At 43.8% G+C, this 24,552-nt stretch overlaps 1 protein-coding gene across 2 annotated transcripts in view; it reads left to right on the top strand.

Annotated features, from left to right (window-relative positions):
- Positions 1–24,552, top strand: part of NMNAT3 (nicotinamide nucleotide adenylyltransferase 3) — an 82,681-nt gene that overhangs the window by 40,699 nt on the left and 17,430 nt on the right. For both annotated transcript variants that reach the window (XM_008152614.3, XM_054729623.1), the window contains exon 2: positions 3,283–3,432. In XM_008152614.3, coding sequence (XP_008150836.2) covers positions 3,324–3,432 — 109 coding nt within the window. In that variant the 5' untranslated portion in view covers positions 3,283–3,323. The remainder of the gene's footprint in view (positions 1–3,282; positions 3,433–24,552) is intronic.

Raw genomic sequence — 24,552 nt, 5'->3', positions numbered from 1 at the left:
GCTTCATCGTAGTTGTGAAAAACAGCCAGCCTCTTCAGATAACACTCACCACAAGGCTGCTCTTGTGAATAGTTCAGCACTCTCTGCAAATAGCATCTCATTAAATCATCCAACCTCCCTGGGAAGAAGCTAGCAGCAGCAGCTTGCAGACTCCTTTCTCTCCTGCAGTGGGGGGTGTTTCTGCTGCCTCAAAAGGAGCCCACCTAAGCTGAGAGTTTTTTTATCTTCATGCGGTAACTCAGAACACATCCAGAACAGCTTCTGTACACTAGGAGGTGCATTGGGCCTTCCCACCACCAGCGTGCAGGTCTGCTCTCCAGCTGGCCAGTGCCCTTCTCAGTCTCCAGGGAGCCCAGCTCTGTGCTTGAAGCTGACTGAGCTTCTGAGGTAGAGAAAACACGGCCCCTGCTCTTACAGGGCTTACTGTCTGGTGAGGAGGAAGGACACAGAGCAGGTTTCTGCACTTGATGTGTGGTGTGTGATTTGCTAAAGGTAGAGATTAGCTAGCCCAAGCTAAGTGTCAGAAGAGCTCCCTGGCAATTATATCTCCAACTCTGTGGCGGACACTGTGGACATCCTATTCCGGCTCCCTTTACCTTGCTGGTTCTCAATGGAGAGGTTACAAAGCTAAATACTTTTCCAGCCTCCTATATAGAGTGGCCATGTGACCTAGTTCTGGCCAGTGAGACAGAAGCAATCTATAGTGGGGGAGGGAGGTTCTGAAAAAGCTCCTGTGTTCTTGACTAAGGGGCACAACCAAACTAGTGTAGCACCACTAGTCTTCTTCTTGCTTTGATTGTATCCATGGCGGCTGTAGCTATAGCAGCAATCTTGTAATCATGAATGAAAAGCTGAGAGAATTGCAGGGCGTTGGAGAGCCAGTGATCCAATGCCAGCAGCTGCCAACTTCTAGATTTTTCATCATGTGAGAAATAAATAACCTCTATTTGTTTAAGCCACTGAGGTTAGGCTTCTGAAATTTGCAGCCAAATGCATTCCTAACTGATAATAGGCACCTAGCAGTCAGTCAAGAAATTGTGATTAAAGCCATAAATAATGTGATCGATCCCCTGAGTTGAATCTTAACAGATTGGGGTGTGCTGGGTTATTTCAGTTGGAGGAAACTGAAATAGCATGAACAGAAGCTTGAAGCAGGAAGCCATGAGGAGCTCACAAAGGAACCACTCACAAGTAATTCATTGTTCCTAGAATATAAAGTAAGAGGCAGGCGGTGATTGGATGCAAGCCTGGAGAAGCAGACAGTAGGGGCCGGATTAAAACAATGTTTTTAGATACAAAGAGGGTCCCAGGCTCCAGTGACATAACTGTCTGTGTTACCCCTGGAATTGCAGAATTACAGCTGAGGCCACCATAGCAAGAGGAGTGAGAAAGGAAGTGAATGCATTCCTCCTGGTGGCCACTCTATTAGTTACCTGTTACTGCATAACAAGTTACTCCAGAGCTTAGCAGGTTAAAACAACACACACTTACGATCTCATCATTTCTATAGGTCAGAAATATAGATGTGGCTTAACTCTGTCTTCTGACACAAAGTCTCTTATAAGACACAGGGCTACAGTCTCATCTGAAGACTCAGCTGGGGAAGGACCCACTTCCACATTCACTCACATGGTTATTGGCAGGATTCAGTTCCTTATCTGCTGTTGGCATCAGAAGTCTCCTTCAGCTGCTTGCCTCATGGGTCTCTCCATGAGGCAACTCACAACAGAGCAGCTGACTTTATCAAGTGAGCAAGTGAAAAGCAGAAGAGGGAAGTCTGCATCCTTTTGTAACTTTTTTCAGAAGTAGAATTTGCTGCATTCTGTTCATTGAAAGCATGTTACAAGTCCAGCCCATACTCATGGTGAGGGGAATACAGGTGAATACTGACAGGTGAGGATCACTGGGAGCCATTTGGCAGCTGCCACCCACAAGCCCATTGCCACCTCCTTTCTTTCTCCTTCACCTCCCCCTTGTCATGCAGCAGCATCTGTTTTATCATTGTCATTATCATCACCACAGCCACAGTGATTATCTATTAAACACTTCTATGTACCAGATACTTAACATATATAGTTCATTTATCCTCACAACCCCTAAATAAAGGTAAGTAATAGTATCCCCATCTTGAATATTAGTAAACTGAAGCTCAGAGAGGGACTGTGATTTACCCTACATCATACAGCCAGTAAGAGGTAGAACTAGGAGTCAAACCAAGGCCTAACCCCAGTGGAGCTCTTCACTGCCTCTCCAGGAGGCAGCATCTCAGAGGTCGGAGAGCCACGTCTGCCAGCCTGCCCTGGAGCCCAGGCTGTTTTCTGCTTTCCTCTAACCTCACCAGTGCTAGAAGCCAAGGAGTGCAGAGACGAGAGGGTAAGCTAGGCCCTCTCAAAATGCTTGGGCTTAGAAAAATGATAGGTAAAAGGAAAAAAGATCTGTAAAATCGATCATAGCCCTGCAACAATATTCATTTTCTGATCTTAATGATTGCTCTGTAGTTATATAAGAAAATGTCTTTGTTCATAGAAAACATATACTAAAGCAGTGGTTGACAACCTTTTGCACCTCACGGACCACCAGTGGTCCGTGAACCACCAGTTGGCAACCGCTGTTAAAGTATTTAGAAATAAAGAGGTATTATCTAGACTTTACTCTCAATCATTTCAGAAAAAAATATTTGTAGGGAGATGTGTGTGTGTGTGTGTGTGTGTGTGTGTGTGTGTAGAAAGAGAGAATGAATGATAAAGCAAGTGTGGTAAGATGTTAATATTTGGGGAATCTTAGTAAAGGGTATATGGGAATTCTTAGCATAAGTTTTGGAACTTTTCTTGTAAGTTGGAAATTATTTTAAAATACGTTTTTTAAAAAGTGCTGGTCTACTCTTACACCTGAGTTCTACTTGGACTATCAAAGATGACATTACATACCTCCTTTTGACCCCAGGGAGACCCATCAGAGGCCAGGGAGGGTATGGAACTTATGAGCAGAACATGGTCTCTGAGGTCAGTCTTCCTGGGTTTCAGTCCTGGCCCTGTGGCTTCTCAGGTTCCTGTGCCATAAAAGTAACCACTGGGGGTTGTTGAAAGGATTAGGTGAGATGAGGGATATACTTTGATGTAGTGTTTAGCACAGTTCCTGACCCATGGGGAGCCCTCCACAAACATTGTTGTTGTTATTATTGCCTCCTCATTCATCTAATAAGTGAGAAGTAATGTGCTGTGTGTGGTTTAGAGACACTGATCTTCACGTGAACTCCCTGACATGAGTTTTTGTCCCCATTAGGCAGAGTGGCCACTGCAGCAGCTGCGGACGTGCCTGACAAGATGAAGAGCCGGATCCCCGTGGTGCTCCTGGCCTGTGGCTCCTTCAACCCCATCACCAACATGCACCTGCGCTTGTTTGAGGTTGCCAGAGACCACCTGCACCAAACAGGTCAGTCAGGGGCCTACACCAGTCCTGGTGGGTTGGGCCTCCCGGGGCTTTGCTGGCTGCCGTCATCATCACCATTATTAAAACTGCTTGGTCTCTTCATTCACAGCATAGCTGGTGGCGTACATTTCTTCCATCATAGTTTGAGGGTTAACACTCCTTAGCCGTGTGACATATCCCTGGCCATATAGTTGAATCCTTCTCAGAGTCCCCCCGCCCCCACCCCATACCCCTGCCCATCTCATAATTGCCTATAAATGCTAAAGGCACCGAATACTTTATAGAACCTATGTCTCCATCAGGGCACCCTTCCTGGTGCTTCCAGAAAGCATTTACCTACACAGCCAGATGAAGAGGTAGTATGTGCCCTTGAGAACCTCTGCTACCCCTCAGTGGGTAAGCAAACATTCTGCAGTTGACCACGGAACAACGAAGGGGTTAGGGGCACTGACCACCCCCCCCCCACACACACACACACATACAGTCAAAAATCCACATATAGCTTCTGACTCCCCCAAAACTTAGTCGTATGGAACTCTTATATATTACTGGTAGGAAAGTAAATGGTGCAACGGCTGTGGAAAACAGCTTGGCAATTTCTTATAAGTTAAATATTTACCTACCATGAGATTCAGCTGCTCCATACCTATTTACCCCCCCCAAAAAAATGAAAGCATATGCTCATGCAAAGACTTGTGCACAAATTTTCAGAGCAGCTTTAATTATGATAACCCCAAACTGGCAACAATGCAAGCGTACACCAACATGTGAATAAATAAAACAGATGGTGTTGTATCCATACAGCGGAGTAGTACTCAGCAATAAAAAAGAATGAATCAAAAACACAGATAAATCTCAATTATGCTGAATAGAAGAATCCAGCTCAAAAGAGAGTATATACTATATGAGTTTCATTAATATAAATTTCTAGAAATTGCAAACTAATCCACAATGACAGCAAACAGATTAGTAGTTGAGGGGTCCGGGAGCAACCTGGGGCAGGAGGGAAGGACTACAAAGTGGCTCAAGGAAAGTTTGGGGGATGTTGGATATATTTGTTATCTCAGTTGTGGTGGTGATTTCACAGGTGTATACATATGTCAAAACTTACAAAATCATACCTTTTAAATATGTGCAGTTTATTGTATGCCAATTGTACCTTTTTTATTTTATTTGTTTATTTTAATTGTTGACAGTATTACAGATGTCTCTCATCTTCCCCCTTTTACTCCCCTCCATTCAGCCCCTACCCATCCCACCCCAAAATCAGGTCTTCACCACCCTAGTGTTTGTGTCCATGAACTATGTATATAAGTATATAAGTGCAAATTATACCTTGGTAAAAAAAAATACCAGACTTAAAAAAAAAAAAGACTCCACAAGGTTGCTTCGGTCATATATGTAATGGGATAAATTCTGTAGTGTCCCAATTTGTTTAACAAATAAACAGCAAGCAAGAAAGAGCTATAGGAAACTATGATTCAACAGATGTTTAACCATTCAAATATGCATGGTCCTTATTTGAATCCTGATTCAAGTCAAACTATAAAATGATATTCATGAGTTGGGGAAATCTGAACACTGACTAGATATTAAATGGTGTTAAAGAATTATTGTTTAAATTTTAAGATCAATAACTGCTGTTGTGTTAAAATAAAAAAGTGTCCTTTTCTCTTAGGAAAAAAGGATATACCCTTGGTGCAGCCATTCCACTTTCCACAAATTTCTTATAAAGCAATTATGTTGGGGGAGGGAGAATATTTCTATTTGGGGGGAAAGAAGGAATATACTCCCTATATATTTGTAAATAGTGTGTGGAATAATGTCCTTTCAGGGCGTATAGCTTCTACTTGGCTCGCTATAAATATCTGCTTGACTCTTAGCCACTGAGTGGCTTTTCCTGTCAACTTTGACTCATCAGAAATGCCCCTGGCTTCGTGGCCATTATCTTTGCTGTGAGGTTTATCAGGGCAGGGCCTATACTCTGCTTTCTAGGATGTGCTGCTTCACAGACAGCTGTATTGGGGACTTCAGGTACTTAATGTACTTGCAGACTCTGCTTTAGCCACATGGTAAGACTCTGGCATGACCCTGTGCATGTCAGAATATTCCTAGTCCCCAAAAGTCACAGTAACCACAAAATGCATGGACACATTATATTATTTATGATTTCTATCACTTGGGGTACTAATAGGTAAAGGGTCCTTGGTCACAAATGACTTCCAGTACCTTCTTTGCCTTTATCCTCAGTCATTCTTCTATGGAAAGAACTTGGTCAGTTTTGAAAGTCCAGAATGAATTCTCCTGCCCATGTCTTTGAATGTTATACATAGAGGTGACATCTTTCAACATCCCACAGATATTTACTGCATCTCCCCCAGGCCAACCACTGTGGTTGGAAATACAGTTGATTAAATTTTCTCCCCTGCCCCAAAGGAGTGCACAGTGTAGGTGGCCAGAGATGCACAGTAGCAGGTGATTGTGGCACTAGGTGCAAAGGAGGGATGTCTCCCACCTGGCAGTTGGGTGAAGCTTCTTGAAGGAGGTGACACCTAAAGCTTGCAGAAGTGAAAGACTTAGGCAGGCACCGTTTAGGGGGATTGTGGGCAGAGAAAGCAGCATGGGTAGACATGGAGGTGGAAAAGACCACATTCCAGCACATGGGAGAGAGAGAGACGAGGCTGAAAAGGTAGGGAGGACCAGGTCATGGAAAAGGGGACCTTTTTGCCACCATGAGGGGTATGTGGTGGGAATTCCATTCTCTTATAGTCGGGCATCATCTTCTCTGACCCACAGCCCCAGCCACTGACTGCAGTCTCCCCCGGCCAGCAGATCTGTGCAATGAGGCATAATCCAACCCACTATCTCTCCAGGGGCAAATACTTAAACAGAGCCTTTCTCTCAATCAGAATCAGCTCACAGCTAAGGCTGGATGAAAAACTGGCCCCACAGATGACCTCCTTTTTTCTTGAAGAAAATGAAATCTTCCTTGTGATGGTGTATTTTTACTAAAACAACTCACAGTTTTCATTTGCTATTGCAGGCATATAAACCAAATTAAACAAGCTAAAGCAATTTGTTTCGTACCTTTAAATAGAAATTAACAGTGTCTTCCTAGTTTGCTGTAGTAGCTCAAATTTTGAACTTTCTCCTTTCATAAGCATCCTTTCTTCAAACTGCAGTTGTCCTTCCCTTCCTTGGTTTACTGCTTCCTTTTTCTCCCGAAACAACAGGAAACCTTAAAAACTGACAGAGGCCCTATAACATGTCAAAACCTTTAACTGTCTTTAGTCCTGTGAAAACTTGTGCCTGTAGATTTTCATTAATAAAGTAGTAAAACAAAGTCATACATACTCCAAGTTGAACCGGCTATATTTTTACCCTCCTTTACTTGCAAGACTGTTTGGGAATAAGATATGGGCTTGTAGGAATGTGTGGTGTCTGGATTTTCTGTATTTGTAGTGCTGTCCTTTAACCAGAGGCACTTCCCTGCCCTGCACTGCATGCTGCACAACACTCACAGAGAGGGTTCTCAAAGGCTTGATGGATGAAGATGTGTAGTGGGTATGGGTAGTTGTAAAGAAGTTCATTTGGCATTTTTATTCTTAATTTGCTGATTTTTGACAGAGAAGATTCAACCCAACATATGACTAGTCAATAGCATCAGACATACCTAAAGCATTTCTTTGAATATATTAAGGATTCAAGACTGAATTTCTCCTAAGATGCTGGATGTATTCCCAGTTGTAAGCAGTTGTTTTCCCAACATGTAGTCACAAACTTACTAATTGAATTTGGATTCTGTGTTCTGTTATTTCAACGTTTATTATTTCTAATCAATTTAATTTGGGCATTGGCCTATATTTCAACAACAGTCCACTTGTATTTCCTTTTTTAAATCAAACTTTCTGTCAGTTTAATACTTGTTCATTAATGACTGTGTAGCACCTGTTTGTTTTGTGTATCTAACAAACTCATATAGACCTTACTATTTATCAGGTAGTGTTCTAACTGCATTACACAAACTCATTTAACTGTCACAACAACCCTGCAAAGTGGGTACTGTTACTCTCCCTACTTTTCAGATGGGGAAGCTGAGGCTGGGAGAGATTGGGTAACTTTTCCAAGGTCACACAGCCAGAAGAGACAGTTTGCCCCAGAGAATCTGTGCTCATAACCACCAACCCATGCTTCCTCCATTTATTCAACAAATTACTTGTTGAGCTGGGAGCTATGCAACATGCAGGCATAATAGGGGAGCAAAAGTGGTCCCTGTGTGACCTCAGGCAAGTTACCAAAGGGTAGAACATAAGAACCTTATAATGTGCAAATCTCAAAGTACAGAAAGATTTTATAAAGATGAAAGTACTTCTAGTCCTACTCTTGAGAACTTGTGAATCAAATGGGACAAGGGGAGAGGCTGAGAAGGATACTTTAAGCACAAGAATAACAACAATGTGCAAGAGAACACTGCATAAGCTATAATGGTTAAAGAAGGTTGTGTAAGTACAAGGACTAGAACATAGAAAGTGTTCAGTTGCCCTAGCTGGTTTGGCTCAGTGGATAGAGCATAGTCCTGCAGACTGAAGGGTCCTGGGTTTGATTCTAGTCAAGGGCACCTACCTCAGTTGCAGGCTCCATCCCGGGCTTTGATTGGGGCATGTGCGGGAGCCAGCCAAAAGATGTGTCTCTCTCACATCGATGTTTCTCTCTCTGTGTCTCTGTCCCTCCCTTTCATTCTCTAAAAATCAATGGAAAAATATCCTCGGGTGAGAATTAACAAACAAAGAAAGTTTTCAATGGTCAGGAGACCATTTTCTCCCTACCTTTATTGATAGGGAAACTAAGGCTTGAAGAGGTTGTCACTTAAACAGCTAATCATGGGAGAATTGGGCATGAACCCAGGCTGTGACCCAAAGGCCAGTGTTCTTCCCACTGCCCCACCTGCAGAGATGCAGCAGCCTTCTGAAGGTGCAAGTCCCAGAGACATGTGTGAGAGCAGAGAGTCTGGGTGGACTGGCAGAACACGGAGAAGTGGTCGAGGCTAGATCTTGGAGTCTGAAATGCCAAGGAAGGAATGTGGACTTTAGGTGAAAAGGACTCTGTGGAAGTCTTTAACCAAGTGGCCACCAGGTGAGATCTTGACACACAAATCCTCAAAGAACCTCGGAAAAGCAATTGCTAGAATACTCTTAGCAAGCTATACCTGGACAGCCCAGATACCCATCCAGCACCTGGATTGCTGACTTAAGAGTTCAGGCCAAGCATGTCAAACTCATGGCCCACGGGCCGCATGTGGCCCACAATGAATATTTTTGCGGCCCAGCCAATATAACGGTATGTAAGAAATTTTTTATTTTTTTATTTTTTTAATATATTTTTATTGATTTCAGGAAGGAAGGCAGAGAGAGAGAGAGAGAGAGGGAAACATCAATGATGAGAATCGTTGATTTGCTGCCTCTTGCATGCTCCCTATTGGGGATTGAGCCTGCAACCCAGGCATGTGCCCTTGACTGGAATCGAACCTAGGACCCTTCAGTCCGCAGGCCGATGCTCTATCCACTGAGCCAAACCAGCTAGGGCTGTAAGAAATGTTTTAATAAAAATTTCATAACTTAATTTTTACAATATCTTGTTATACATAATTATTAATAACAAACTACAATGTTTGCTAATGACTGATTACTATAATTGTGTTGCATTCATTTCTCTTATGTGCCTTATGTGCAGGCGCACCATTTCTCTCCACTAATACTAGCAGCGAATATTTTAGCAGCCAATTGCCACGTCATTAGTCTTGGATTGACTTGTTTGGTATATGCAACAGGAAATATTTTGCTTTCAGAGAACAAGAAAATTAGTTTTATTTGCATTACGCTTACTAATTTGTGCAGTTATTCAGTGTCTGGTAAGTTAATGTTCAAGAAAAAGATATTAATTTTTATTAACCCTTTGCACTCGCTTGCTTTTTTCTCGATTCCTTTATTCTAATGCTAACCGCGTCGAGTCACACTCAACATCCGAGAGCAAAAGGTTAAAATGTCTTATTATTTTATGTTAACGATGACTCATTTATTTCAGCCCTTTATATTCAGCAAGTCTCTATCGAAATAAACCTATGTTTCTATGAAAATTGAAGCTTTTGTTTTTTTGCAGCCCACATAAACTTAATTAAATCTTGTTTATTTGGCCCGTGTTAGCCTTTGAGTTTGACATGCTTGGTTCGGGCCCCCTTCACCAGAGCAAACTGGACTCAGCCTTCAGGGCAGGTGCATAGCCCCAGACAGCTTTTGCCTGAAACTTGGCCCAGTATGCATTTCCCACTCATTGCTGAGGTGATCTTGTAAAATCTTGTCTGATGCCTGGATAAGGTTCTGCCTTCATTGCTGTTACTTGCCTGCTCATGTGGAAACCCTCCCAAATAGGGAAATGACTTATTCTCTATGAACTCTTGCCAGCTCTGAGTAGTCATCACTTTTTCTAAGTGGCTTAGAAATTATCAGTTTCAGGCCCTGTCCCTGATTTTGGTGTGGTTTGAATTCAGGGTCCCAAACTGTAGTCCAGAATTTATCCTTTATGCTTTTTCTATAGTCAGCTCAACAGGTTCCTCCAGAAAGAAGAGCACTGGTTTTCTAGACTCATGGAGAGAAAGTGGCCACAGATCTACTCTCCATCAAATCTTTGTTCCGGCCCAGGCAGGACCCAGGAGGCCTGTGTCTGGCAGCCCGCCAGCACGCAGACCCCACACAGCCACTCAGCTCGGACTTCGTTGCTCTTGGGTTCTGGATTCTCTATTTCTAGTCTCTCTTGGTTGCCACAACAGATAAAAGAAAGGATTGCGGAATAGTGAACCACAGAGGAGACAAGAGGGTCAGAAAGGGCACTGGTTTTGAAGTTAACCTGGTTGTTAAACCCACTCACTAGTTCATGATCTTGAGCAATGCCCTTCACCCCCCAACCTGCGTTTCCTCAGCTGCGACATGGGGATACAATCTCCTAACCCTACAAGGTTATCTATATTATAAAAAGCCAGTGACCATAATGCCATAATGCCGTAACGACCAAATGACTGGTCACCAGGAGGTGCGTTGATGGGTTCCATGGTGGCGCAGAGCGGGTCTGGGGTCCTGCGGTGGTGCGGCGGGTCTGGGTCTTGCATAATTTCATGCACTGGGCCTCTAGTTTATTATAAGGTCTACATGAGATGATGTACATAAAGTATCCAGCCCACGTGATACATCCAATACATGTTTGGCCTCTCCACTACATCTGGAGCAGGCCCCAGCCCAGTGCTGGCTTACAGCGGCTCCTGTTCCTATGACCATGAGCAGACAGGTTCACATAATAATCTCACATCTATGCATGGAAGGGAGGAGACCACAGCACAGCTTCTCCTGTGTCCTTTATTCCTTTCTTGATACTTTATGATGTTATTTCCTCACAATCTTGCCCCGCATGTTAAAACTGATGAAACTGCATCGTAAAGATAACCACCAGTCAAAAGCTTTGTTCTTTTCCTCCTTTTGGACAACCTGGAGGAGGGGTAAGGTATCTTATGGCTCCCAGAGTTTCCTCTCAGTGCCTTGCATTTTAAATGGAAGCATATTTATTGAGCATCAGCAGTTTTCTGTGTTAAAGAAAAACACCTGGTCAGTGTCCAGTATATTGCACATGACTGTTGCTACCCCTGTGATTTAATCTTGATTCTCTACTATACAGTGAGTATAAAGAGAATTAAATGCATCATGATCAGGCAGTACTGCATAATCTGAGATAAGGGGGGAGATTAAGCTGTAATAATTCTATTTAAGGCAGTGGCAGCTCCAGTTCTGGGTCTTCTGCGCTTTAGGAGATACCATGAGAGCCTGAGTAAATTTAAAATAATCCCGGCATGGTACTTTAATCTTGGGCTCACACAGATGATGTTTATCAATCAATCAGAGTGATTTTAATATATATTCATGCACAGTTCTCCAGCCTGGTCTGAAACATGGTTCGTTTCACATTTCTAATTTAAAACTTTTTTTTTCTGGAGGTGTTGGATTATTCCAGCAGTTGTTTGGACCAAAATAAGTTTTTCCTTATCCTGTGAGGTTTCAAGGGCTTGTGGCTACACATGTGTTAACATTCCAAATCCTTTCAAAAGTAGGTGCTGTTCTGATTTAATAAGAAATCAGCATTTTTCTTATCCTTATATATCTACCTTGGGATGTGGCTTAAATGAAGCAGATTCTGGACAGGTCTCGGAGGGGGCAGTTTCTGTGACATTACTCTTGCACTAGACTTGACTACGCCAGGTTAGAGGTAAACAGCACTTAACCGATGAGTGACCTTTACATTGAGGCTCTCAGACACTTTATGAACCCTGCGTCCTGGTTTTCATTCTACACCACTGCTGCTCATATATACAGTGCTATGAAAAAATGGGAACCGTTACTCATGTCCCCATAAACTATAAGATGCCTCCCACCTCTTCCCCTGTTTTCTCATCCTTTTCTCCTTCCCCCTAGCCGAAGATAAAAAGAAAACAAATCAATAATTATTTATATTTAATTTTTTGATTATTTTGTTTCACTTTGTGCTATTCCTCAAAAAGAGCTGAAGTTGCAAACGATGTATCCACCCAAGAGCGAGTACCTACGGTATATAAAGAAGTCTCAAAACTGAAAACACTTAACGGTCCAATTGGGAAATGGGAAGAAGGAGACACCAAGAGACATTTCACTGAAGAGGATGGCAAAGAAGCACATGAAAAGACACTGAGCAGCATTTGCCATCAGGGAAATGCAATTTTAAAACCACAAGAAGGTATTACTATATACCTGGTAAAATGGCTACCACACTAAATGCTAGAAAGGATGCAGAGAAACGGGGCTGCTCAGAATTGCTGGTGGGAACATAAAATGGCACAACCACTCTGGAAAAGATTGGCAATTCCTTGTAAAACTAAATATGTAAAACAAAACTACCTTACAACCCAGCAATTGCACTCCTGGGCATTTATCCCAGAGAAATGAAGACTTATGTGCACACAGAAACCTGTACACAATGTTCATTACAGCCTCAGTTATAATGATTAACACTGAAAACAATCCGGATATCCTCCAAGGGCTGAATAGTTAATAGTTAAACTACAATTCACCCATACCACAGAACCTGACTCAGTAATAAAAAGAAGCTACATGTGACAACTTTGAGGAGTCTCCAGGAAATAATGCTGAGTGAAAAAGCCAATCCTAAAGTTTTCATATTGTATGACTCCATCTATATAACATTCTTGCAAAGATCAAATTATATAAATTATAACAGATTAGTGGTTGCCAGGGGTTAAGGATGGGGGTGGGAGGACAGGCGGGAAGTGGACGTGATTATAAAAGGGCATCCTGAGGGTCTTTGTGGTAAGGGAACTGTTAGGTATGTCTACTGTGGTGTGGATACATGAAACCTCCAGATGGATGAAATTTCATAGAACTAAATACACACACGCACACACACACATATGCAATTGAGTGCATGTAAAACTGGTGAAATCTGAACAAGATTAGTAGATTATATGAATATCAGTGTCCTGGTTGTGTCATCCTATATAATAAAAGGCTAATATGCAAATAGACTGAATGGCGGAACGACTAGTCGCTATGATGTGCACTGACCACCAGGGGGCAGATGCTCAATGCAGGAGCTGCCCTCTGGTGGTCAGTGCGCTCCCACAGGGGGAGCACTACTCAGCCAGAAGCCAGGCTCATGGCTGGCGAGTACAGCAGCGGTGGCAGGAGCCTCTCCCACCTCTGCGGCAGCACTAAGGATGTCCGACTGCGAGGGCTCCCAGACTGCGAGAGGGCGCAGGCCGGGCTCAGAGACCCTCTCCCCCCCGGCCCCCCCAGCGAGTGCACAAATTTAATGCACCGGGCCTCTAGTAGTATAATAATGCAAGATGTTACCATTGGATCACAGAACCCTTTTTCTTTGTGGGGGCTGGTAGGTGCCTATTTACTATTACACAGAACAGCTACAGAAAAACAAATCTAAACAACACTTGAAATTAAAAGAAAAAGAAAAACTTTTAAGAAAAATGTTCCCACCCAGACTACTTTTTTAGTGCTTGGTGAGAATGGTTAGCTTTAAGTTAGTTTTGCAACTCTAAATTATATCTTATATTGCAAATGGAAAGATCATTTATTATTTACATAATCAGAATTGACCATTGAATACATTAGACATGTAAATTAAGGGTATTGTTAGAAACAAACCACAAAAATGAAATTGCATTAAACTCCTTAAAGCATTTACAACCTAAGAAACCCATATCCTTTTTTTTTTTTTTCTAAACGTATTTTTACTGAGATATATTCTTTTATTCCATTCTCAAAAAATTAGTACTTTGGTCATTATAGAAAAGAGGTCTTGTTTACAGCCCAGTGCTCGGTTAATAAAAGAACCTTGGATAATAGAAAAGAAGTGGTCCCTCCAGAGTTAGTGCTGACCCATGGTTCTCCACTGATGCATAAGAATCCCATTGCCCTGGGATGGCTGGGGAAAATTACAGTTCTTACAGCCTCACTGCCAAGAATTGTGAACGATGACATCAATGTGGACCTCACTCAGAGAGATACCAGGAAGTACTGGCTGGCATGGAAACATTGTCCTCCTCTTTCTCCTTCCTCCCAATGTCAATCTTAGGAAGCATTCCAGTTTCAGGCTCCCTGTTCCTGCAGTGGGGCCAGGAGCAACCCTAGTGGTGGAGACGGGCTAGCAGGCTGGTCAGGTCTCTTTCCAAATGCCCTGTCTGTTAACCTCAAGGGCAAAGACCACCACCCCACCAGATGAGCTTATAGAATTAGGAAAATGGCTTCCTGATTCCTACAGTGATCCCTTTCCATTCCTGAGTCATCATTAGTCTTAACACGAATAATGCAAAAAGGCAGCTAAGCAGTTTAAATTTTATCCATAAAATTAAGCCTTGTGTTTCACCGCAGCATTTAACTCCATGACCTATTTTATTGAATCTCTTAGCAGATCTTGGACAGTTTCCTTGGGTGTAAATTACCATGAAGGAAAATTGAAAAAGTATCAAGAAATGGGCAAGGATATTAGTGCAGAATCAAGGAGTCATCAAGCTTCAGTTGTTCTGAAGATTTTTTAAAAAAGAAAGAAAGTCTCTTTTCAATACAGTTAAAGTGGAAAGAATTGATTTGATTAACAAGAGTTCACCTTTCTTAGGCCACCCGCTGCCTTCTGCATTGGAATGTGACTCAATTTAGATGCCCCCTCCTCCAGAAAATCTGCTCAACTTGTTCAGAGCCTTTTGGGGGCTCCCCAGGTACCTTTGCCAGCACTGACCACCTCATGGTGACTGTCTGTCTCTCCCAAGACTGAAACCCCCTTGAGGGCAGGGCTCCCACTTTATTTCAGAATTCACATGCTGGTGCACTGCCTGCCTTAAAATACATGCTAAATAAATGAATGTGGTCCCCTCTTGCCTTAAGAAGAGCAATGGTGTTTGTGGTGAGAACAAGAGAGAGGCAGGGGTATGTTCATCTGATGTTTCTAGTGCGCTCTTCAACCATGTGTTTGCCTGAACTGGTCTTTGTCTCCTATATTATTAGCTCATTGGAATCAAGTGAAGAGATTGCGGAACAGAGAGGTTAAGCAGTTTGCCCCAAGTCACACAGCTCATAAGTAGCAGAGCTGAGCCTCTTGTTCAGACGTGCCTCTGTCTGCTTGCCTTCACATTCCTGCCATCTTAAGAGGACCACTGAAATGACAGATTGCCCAGGACTTGGTGGAAACAAGGCTGCTTTGCATAGCTTGCACACAGAGAGGTTGCTCAAGGCAGTATTTCAAGCTGCTTTCCCAGGACTCCTTCAGTGGACTTTATTCCAAGCCAGAACTGTCTGATTACAACCTGCCCCCTACTGCCTTTCTTGCTTTGTGGAGTTCCTGCCAGATCTAAGACCCCCAAAGAGAAGTTTCTAAGGAGCCAATAACCTAGCATTTTGGAGTTCTGGTGAGTTCTTTTTAAAACATACCAACTCTGCAAGTACATTCATTCTATTCAGCAGGCAGAGACACACAGCCAGGGGTTAAATGATGGAAAACAGAGACACGCAAAAGAAAAACATTGTAATACCCTGAAAGCACGTAGAACCCCAAGGAGCCGGCCACCCCATCTGAGGCTTTGTCAGTCCTCAGATAAACAGAAGGCACTCCCAAATGGCCAACACTAAGTACCTGAGACTCAGAAAAATGATTGTAGCAAACAGGGCAGTAGAGAGAGACAACAAAACAGTCCTTTCTATCCAGACGAAGAAGGGAAGTTGAAACTCTAGGAAATATTGCTTCTTTGTTGTTTACTTTGCCAAGTTTTTAGGAAGTTGCACACAAAGAAAGCAGGACATTTGGAAGTGAAAGGCAGAGAAACTTCACACTGACAAGCTCAGGCGCTGAAAGACCTGGAGACCAGTGCTTTGTGGCACGCAGGAAGAGTTTGCTGATTGAAAGAGCCTTGGCACAGAAAGAGGGAAGTGACGGGCAGACAGAGCTGCATACCCTGAGGGCACTGAAGAGGGGGGAAGGATGATTACACTTCCGGCGATGGCCACCACGGTCCCAGCTGGCCGACTGTGGTTCCAGAGGGCCACCAATCTACTTTGGGATGATGAGAAGACCTGGATGTATTCTTCTCCCTCCCCCAGATGTCTGTGATCCAGACACACCATGGCCTATGAAACTGATGGGTGCTTTTGGCCAGCAGTGCACAGAGCAGAGCAATAAACAGGCAGTCTCAAGTCCATTTGGGCCAAAAGAGCAAAGAGAAATCTGGCTGAAGAAACAAAATAAGAAAAGAAAGGGAGGGAGGGAGGGAGGGAGGGAGGGAGGGAGGACGGAGGGAGGACGGACTTGCTAAATAAGCTTGAAATCTGATGAAGAAAATGGCCACAAAGCCTTAATAGCCTCAGCCAGTTCATGTTCTCCAGGCTTAGCTTGGAGGCCAAGTTTAATCACAATAACCTTTTTAAAAAAATCATGCAGATCCATTTAGTTACTGAGGTTCTGGTCTTTTTTTTTTTCTTTGTCTTTTTTCCAACCTGCTTATCATCCCTTTGGCTCCTTTTCCTTGGGCTGCTCCTGATAGTTCTTAATTTTTTATTTTTTATTTATTTTTGCCTTTCAAGGTTTTGTTTTCCAGCCAGCACAACCACAGAAAGAAGGAAATGGACAGAAGGGTCCATGAAGTGGGTAAGGCCTGGCTGTGCCTGTGCCCACAGGGACACTGAGCTTTCTGAGCAAAAGCCCAGAACCCGTGGGACGGGGCAGGCAAGGCCAAGCATTACCCAACACTTTTCTCAGTTGTTTTGACAAGTGTAGCTTTGTTTTAAATATGTATGCTCGTTCTTAATAAAATGCTGATAAATGTGCCGAAGCATTCTCTGTGGAAATAATGAAGTCTTTACACTTTGAAATGCTATTAAGTCTTACTTCATGGTTTGTGAGGCTGCTAGCATTTTAAGCAGCAGTAACATTTTATTGCAGCCCAGTCTTGCAAGGGGAGATGGTCTCATTGTTCAGGTCAGCTCTAGCGGGGGCGGAATCTCTGTCACGCACCACAGTGACCTGGTGTGGGGCTCTACATAGACAGAGGCGCCCTTCTTAGACCTGGCTGACTTAGGGTTCTCACAACCTCAGGGTCAGTCATCAGTTCAGGGCAATAGATAAAGTACAGGCAGACCTGGATTTAAATCCCAACTCTGCCATTTTCTGGTGGTGTTTCCATGGAAAAATTACATAACCTTTCTGAATCTCCATTCCTGTTCCAGTTATTATTACTGCATAACAACCACCCCAAACTTAGTGGTGTAAATTGACCATTTTGTTACACTCAGAGATTCAATGGATCGTGAATTTGGACAGAGCACAGTGGGATGGCTTGTCTCTGCTCCAGGATGTTTGGGAACTCAGCTGGGAGTGACGACACAGCTGGGAGCAGGAAGCATCTGGAGACTTCTTCACTCTAGCAGTTGATGCTGGGTATGGGATGGGATGTTAACATTGACTGTAACACGTCCATGTGACTGCACTGTGGGGTCTCTCAGCATAGGCTAGTTTGGGCTTTCACGGTCTGGTAACCAGGCTCTGAGACCAAGTCTCCCCACATCACAAAGTGGAAGTATATGGCATTTTAATGACACAGTCTCAGAAGTGACACAGTGTCACTTTCTGCCACTGGGTAAAGCACTTACAAGTGCCCACCCAAGCCAAGGGGAGGGGCACAGACTTCTCCTGGTGGAGGAGTGGCCAGGTTCTAGAGGAGCATACAGGCTGGGAGATAAATGTTCTGACCATCTTTGGAAATGCATTCTACCACAACTCTCTCCTCTGCTGACTCACCAGGCCAGGGAGTGGAGGAAGGAACAATTGCTGAGCACCAGCTAAGTGCCACAGCTGTCCATATGTTATCTAATTCTCATTAGTTTAAAGTATAGTATTTAAATAATGCTGGGGTCCAGGAGAATAGACAGAATAGTGGCTACCTCATATATTCTCTCAGATGGCACAAGCGCAGGATGGCCAACAAGAAAGCAAGTCATTAGGTTTCTATTCATGTCACATCTGCTAATATCCCAATGGCCAAGGGAAGTCTCATGGCCAACCTCAAAGTCAAGGGGTGGGGACATATATTCTGCCTCCTGAGGCTGTGGCAGAGGTGTAATCTCATCATGGCAGACTGGGGAATTAGGACCAATAGTTCAATCTACCATAGCCATTTTCTATAACAAAGAAAATTGGATAAGGATATTGTAACATTATAGCTAGCGTTTAACAGTATAATCTTGAATGCAAAACACCCATATAAAATAGTAGGTTATGTAACTGCTAATGAAAGAATAATTCAACATGACCAGGTAGCATTTATCCTAGGTATTCAAGGACAGTATACCATAAAGATATCTATTAATATATCGCATTACTAAGACAGTATATTTTTATGAAACCTAAATCATCATCTCAATACACACTTAAAAGTCATTCAATAAAATCCCAACACCTGCTTGGGTGGTGTTTTTTAAGCTCTTTTTAAATTAGAACTATAAGAATGCTTATCTGGCATGATAAATAGTGGCCTAACACTTCAGAAGCATTCCCACAGAAGCAAGGAAATTAAAAGGATGCCTACTCACCACTATTATTTTCCAACGGCATCAGTCAAAAGTAAGAAATATGGTTATAGAAAGGATACTGTTTTTATTTTCAGGTGATGTTACCATGTCCCTAAAAAAAAAAAAAAAAAAAAAGATCCAAGAGAAGAGTTTGAAAACCTATTAGAACTAATCAGTTCAGTAAGGTAGCCCAGATTCAAACTAAACAAACCAAAGTACAGAGTGATCATATCATAAGGAATATAACTATTGAATCACTATGTTGTATGCTTGATCTAAAATAATATTGCTAGAGGCATGATGCACGAAATTCTGGCAAGAGTAGGCCTTCCTTCCCCTGGCTGCTGGCACCAGCTTCCCTCTGGCACCCAGGACCCAGGCTTCCCTCACAGCCCTAGCTTCATCCGGAAGGTCATCCGGAAGGACATACGGTCTAATTAGCATATTATGCTTTTACTAGAGGCCCGGTGCACGAAATTCGTGCACGGGGTGGGGAGGGGTGTCCCTCAGCCCAGCCTGCACCCTTTCCAATCTGGGACCCCTCGAGGGATGTCCGACTGCCCGTTTAGGCCCAATCCTGGTAGGATCTGGCCTAAACGGGCAGTCGGACATCCCTCTCACAATCCAGGACTGCTGGCTCCGAACTGCTCGCCTGCCTGCCTTCCTGATTGCCCCTAACTGCTTCTGCCTGCCAGTGTGATCACCCCCTAACCACTCCCCTGCCAGCCTGATTGATGCCTAACTGCTCCCCTGCCAGCCTGTTTGCCCCTAACTGCCCTCCCCTGCAGGCCTGGTCGCCCCCAACTTCCCTCCTCTGCTGGCCTGGTCATCTAACTGCCCTCCCCTGCAGGCCTGGTCCCTCCCAACTGCCCTCCCCTGCTGGCCATCTTGTGGCAGCCATCTTGTGTACACATGGGGGCAGCCATCTTGTGTGTTGGAGTGATGGTCAATTTGCATATTACTCTTTTATTAGATAGGATTGTTATAGATATGTCAACTATACTTTAATTTTAAAAAGGTAGAGTTTTCTAAGTAACATTAATACAACGTAATGAAAAAATATCCTATATAATAAAAGCCTAATATGCTAAGTGTCCCAACACTCGTTCAACCATTCGACCAGTCATTATGATGCACACTGACCACCAGGGGGCATATACTCCATCCAGTAGGTAAGCTTGCTGCTGGTGTCCGGCCAATTGGGACTGATCAAGATGGGCCGGACACGCCCTGGAGCCCTCCCGTGGTCCCTCCCCAGACCCAATCATGCATTGGTGGGGTCCTTCAGTCTAGCCTGCGCCCTCTCGCAATCCAGGATCCCTCAGAGGATGTCAGAGAGCTGGTTTTGGCCCAATCCCCACAGGCCAGGCCGAGGGACCCCACTGGTGCACAAATCTGTGCACTAGGCCTCTAGTGTATATATATATATATATATACACACACAGTGGCCAGATTATTATGATCTCTGAATGCATAATAATCTGGCCACTCATTATATATATATATATATATATATATATATATATATATATATATTTTAGAGTCCCGGTGCATGAATTCGTGCATGGGTGGGGGCCAGCCTGCCTGCTGGTCGAACTCCTGGTCAAGGGGGCAATTTGCATATTAGCCCTTTATTATATAGAATATACACTGAGTGGCCAGATTATTATGTGTTCAGAGATCATAATAATCTGGCCACTCTGTGTAATAAGACATGAGAAAAAAAGATCATTCACAAGAGAAACAGCCAAGGACACAAGCCCCCAGGGCTAACCTAAGCCAGAAACATGAAGGGCGCTGAGGGCAGCAGCTCTGTTCCTCTGCTCAGAGACCCGACTAAGTGGAAATATAGCCAGCTCCTCGCTGGCACCGTTTTTTATTGATTGGCTTTCCAGTGAAAATACCCCTGGCTATTTTTCTTTATTTAACTTGAGAAAGTATCCCAAGATTCTCCTGGAAAACTAACCAGGTACTCAGAAGGCTCTCTCAGACATTAAAATGTAATTTTTTAAGTGATTAAATGAATGTGATTCTGACTCTAGACAGCATAATGAAACATAAAATCTCTCTGAAAAGAATATATGCTAAGGGAAAAACAAAGTCAGTGGGGGACAGATTATCTAATAAAAGGAAATGGACAGTCACTTAAGTATTTGAAGAAAAACATCTATTTGATTTCCTACCTTCTGTATTTCAGTCAGTATAATATTTCTGATTATTTCTTTATAAAGCATCCCATTCTTGTTTCATAGAAGGGGATGTCATCTCTCATCTCTCTGACATTATTTGGAGATTTTTGAAATGTCCTGTTGCTCTCTGCATTGCTTTTGTGTCCGAGTTCCTTTTCTCCTGGTGGTGGTTTTGGTCTCTGTCACTCATGATCAGCACCTTTCTAAAATGTGTCTCTTCTTAGGCTCTCCACTCATATTTTCAGGTCAGGCCGCAAATGCTGGCTTGAGGCTCTGAGTATTTGGGTGAAGCTGGTGGGGCTCATGGCCATATGACCAGGTCCTAGGTCTAAGACCCCCAAATGTGAGTATCTGTAGCTGTCTTCTCTTGGGTAGGCCGATTTCCCAGAGAGACATCTCCAGTCTATTATAGTGGGAGCCAAACTTAGTCCTCCTCTCAACTGTGCCTGTATCTGGGAGTCAAGAGTCTTTCTTGCTCGGCTAACATGGCTCAGTGGTTGAATGTCAACCTATGAACCAGAAGGTCATGGTTCAGTTCCCGGTCAGACACATGCCTGGATTGCAAGCTCCTCCCAGTTTGGGGCCTGCAGGGGCAGCTAATCAATGATTCTCTCTCATCATTGATGTTTCTCTCTCTCCCTCTCTGAAATTAAAAAAAAAAAAAGAATCTTTCTGGTCCAACCTCAACAGAAAGCAGATACATGGCCTTCTGGCCAGGATGGGAGAAAAAGGTAGGTGATTGGATCTAAGGGCTCCTTAGGCAAATTCTCAACTAGTTCCCTGTGTCCCGGCCCTCGGGCACACCCCACCTAGAGAGGTTGCTGGCTCCTCCAGTTCCTGAGCTGCTCTGGGCTCTGCCATGGAGGGCACCTTCCCTCTTACCACCTTCCCCGCCTGCAGACTCTGCTTGCTCTGTCACCATTATTCATCAGCTCTCTAGCTTCCAAAATTTTGTTCACCTTTCCATCCATTGTTGTCTCCTTTCTCACTCACTTTGCCCTTGTGATTTCATACTTCTTTTATTCCTTTATTGCCCTTGTATTAGATTTTCCACAGGGGGTGGAGATAAACAAGGAGCTCTATCCACCTTATTAAACTCACAGCCATGTATTACTATGGTAACCTCAAGGTAAGGACAGTATAACTTCATACTAAGCAATGTTCTGGGCATGTTACCAGAATGAAAACAGTTACGAGTCCTTAGGGAGCTATCAGTCTCATGGGAAAGACAAAGGCAAACAGATCATTATCATACAAGCGCTGTAAGGGAGGTGTGTCTGGGTAGCAGTGGGGTCACCAGAGAAGTACCTGCATCTAACAATTGGAAGAGGGAGGTCACATAAGAGGAAAAACTGGGATTGTGGCAGAGGAAAAAGGCTTGAACTCATGACCATTCGAAGGGCAAGAAGTTTTAGCCCAAACTGTTATTTTTATTGACTCTCCTCCCCTGAGTGCCGTAACACAGCAATGATTTCTCAGCCTACGACCTGCCCTGTCAAGATGAGCTAAACCATCACAGGTGGCACCTGAGTATCCAAGTGCCTAGCAGAACCACCTGGAAGGGACCCTGGTGCCTCATACCCAGTTTTCTCCAGTAAAACAAAGACAAATGTGAATGTTAAAAATGTATGTAAATTGCCCAAGAGAGTTAGCACCTAGCAGAAGCTAGTTCTCTTCTAAAGGGGAAAGAACTAACATGTTCCATGTATAACATGGGACTCAGATGTGTAGAAATATAACTTTCTTTGCTTTCTATAACACTCAACTTGCTCTTAAGCCACCATTTCCATGAATGGTAAAAAAAAAAAATGCTACTTCAAGATAACTATTTTCTGATATTAAGCTTACTCTTACAGGTCATTGTTTAGTCAAGTTAATCTTTTACTGCCTACTTCTCCAAGATTGAATTAAGCTTCATCGGTAGCATATCATCCTAGCATCCAAAAAGGGGCATCTGGCCCCGAATACCCTCTAGCCAAGGGGGCTGCCCTTGACCTTGGCACTGGCCCCTGTCCTCTGTGCCTCCACACTGGAAGCCTCCTCAGCATCCCTTGGCTCAGGCACTAACTACCACTGCTGTCTGGGCCCATGCCTGGGCTCTCCCTGGTACTCCCAACACCATGGTTCCTGCCTTTGGCTGCACACTCGGTATCCTGTACCCTGTCTCCCTGCAAGTAACCCTGCTAACTACCCTCAATCTCCTTCACTACTCCTCTCAAGGAGCCTGGGGAATTTTTATGGATCTCTGTCATGCCCTGCTGAAGCTAAGAGGGACTTGGAGGGCAGGGGAGGGAATGTTTTCTGAAGCCCTCTCTGCCCATGCGTGCCACACCACCATTACTACTGTGTTGATGCTGTGTTGGCATAGGGCAATGCAAGATGGTCTCCTCCCAGAATTCCAAGTGGGAAGCATAATACAAGCCCAGCAGATCTGCAGTTTGGGCCCTCCCCCACCCAACATGCACAAGGTTTTGTCTCCGAAGGGTAAGAGGGTGTAAGGAGCAAGCCTCCACTTGTGTCTAAACTCTGTCACCACAAACTTTTCTTCTAGGCTCTTCTCTATGCCTGCAGCTCACTCCTCCACCCTCAGCCCAGAAAGGGCCTTTCCTTTCCAGTTTCATATTCTCTCCTTCTTACTACTCTGTGGGTTTTAGTAAAACTGTGTGCTCTGACTCCCTGGGCTCTGGTGTGTGTGTGTGTGTGTGTGTGTGTGTGTGTGTGTGTGTGTTTAACTTTTGGAACTTAAATATTTCTCTCTCAACAAAGCCTGACTCTTACAAATGAAAACTTTAGCCTTCAGTGTTCCTCTGAAGATGAGTTTTAGCAGCCAGTGCTGGAATTCAGAAGCTGAATGTCCCCTTTCTATTCTCCGCTGGTTCTGTCATCCCCCTGGAGCAGTGAATGCTGCTGCCCCTTGAAGAGAGCCCTAGGCAACCGGGTTACCCTGGCTGGGAAAATGCCTCAAAGAACCTCCAGCTTCCAGGGGGACAGGCTGCACTCTTTGGATCATCTCCCACTAAAACAACAATAAATGGTGGATAGAACCTTTTCAAACCTCACTTTTAAAGCTGAAAAGTGCTGATGTCTCCGACCAGCTGAGAGATAAACACCTGTAACCATGGAGATCACTAGGTTACTACAACACCAGAACCACTGATGTCCTACAGACACTTGCCATGGATGCCCTACTGCTCACTTAGCATTGAATCAATGGCCATAGAGGCCAAGAGGGAAACTGTTCAAAGGCTGGAGCCTGCCCAAGCTAAGGAGCCTATGGGTGACTTCCCACACATTAAGCTGGACCCCTAAGGAGCTATACCCACAGGGCCAGGGTGAACTGCATCATAACCCACCTCCTTTCCCCAACCCTAGAGGACTTCCCAGAAGCCTTGTTGCCTTGGTACTGAGGCAAGTAGGAGAAGAAAACAAAAGGATAAAACATTGCCAGAAAAAAACGGCCACACATCAGCCTTTGCAACCTTTTGCCTGGATTGGCCAAAGAAGCTGAAACCAAAGGGCTTGATTTAAGGTCATCTATGACTTCTACCTCCAGGTGTCTGTCAAAAGCAAACATAAAGTCTTTCTGGAAGAAAATATATGTATCTTAGGCCTGGGGGAGCCTCCACAAGTAACTAGTCAGAGACATTGAGCAGCAAGCAGTCAAAAATAGGCACAAACAAAACAATATAAATAAACATGAAGCAATCCTATATAATAAAGAAGTAACATACAAATTGACCATCATGCCCTCACAAGATGGCTGCCTACGACCAGGC

Source organism: Eptesicus fuscus, chromosome 18 (genome assembly GCF_027574615.1).
Source record: "Eptesicus fuscus isolate TK198812 chromosome 18, DD_ASM_mEF_20220401, whole genome shotgun sequence".
In the NCBI taxonomy this organism is placed as follows: Eukaryota; Metazoa; Chordata; class Mammalia; order Chiroptera; family Vespertilionidae; genus Eptesicus; species Eptesicus fuscus.
Note: the sequence above shows the minus strand (reverse complement) of the source record. Positions and strands in the feature narration are given on the sequence as shown.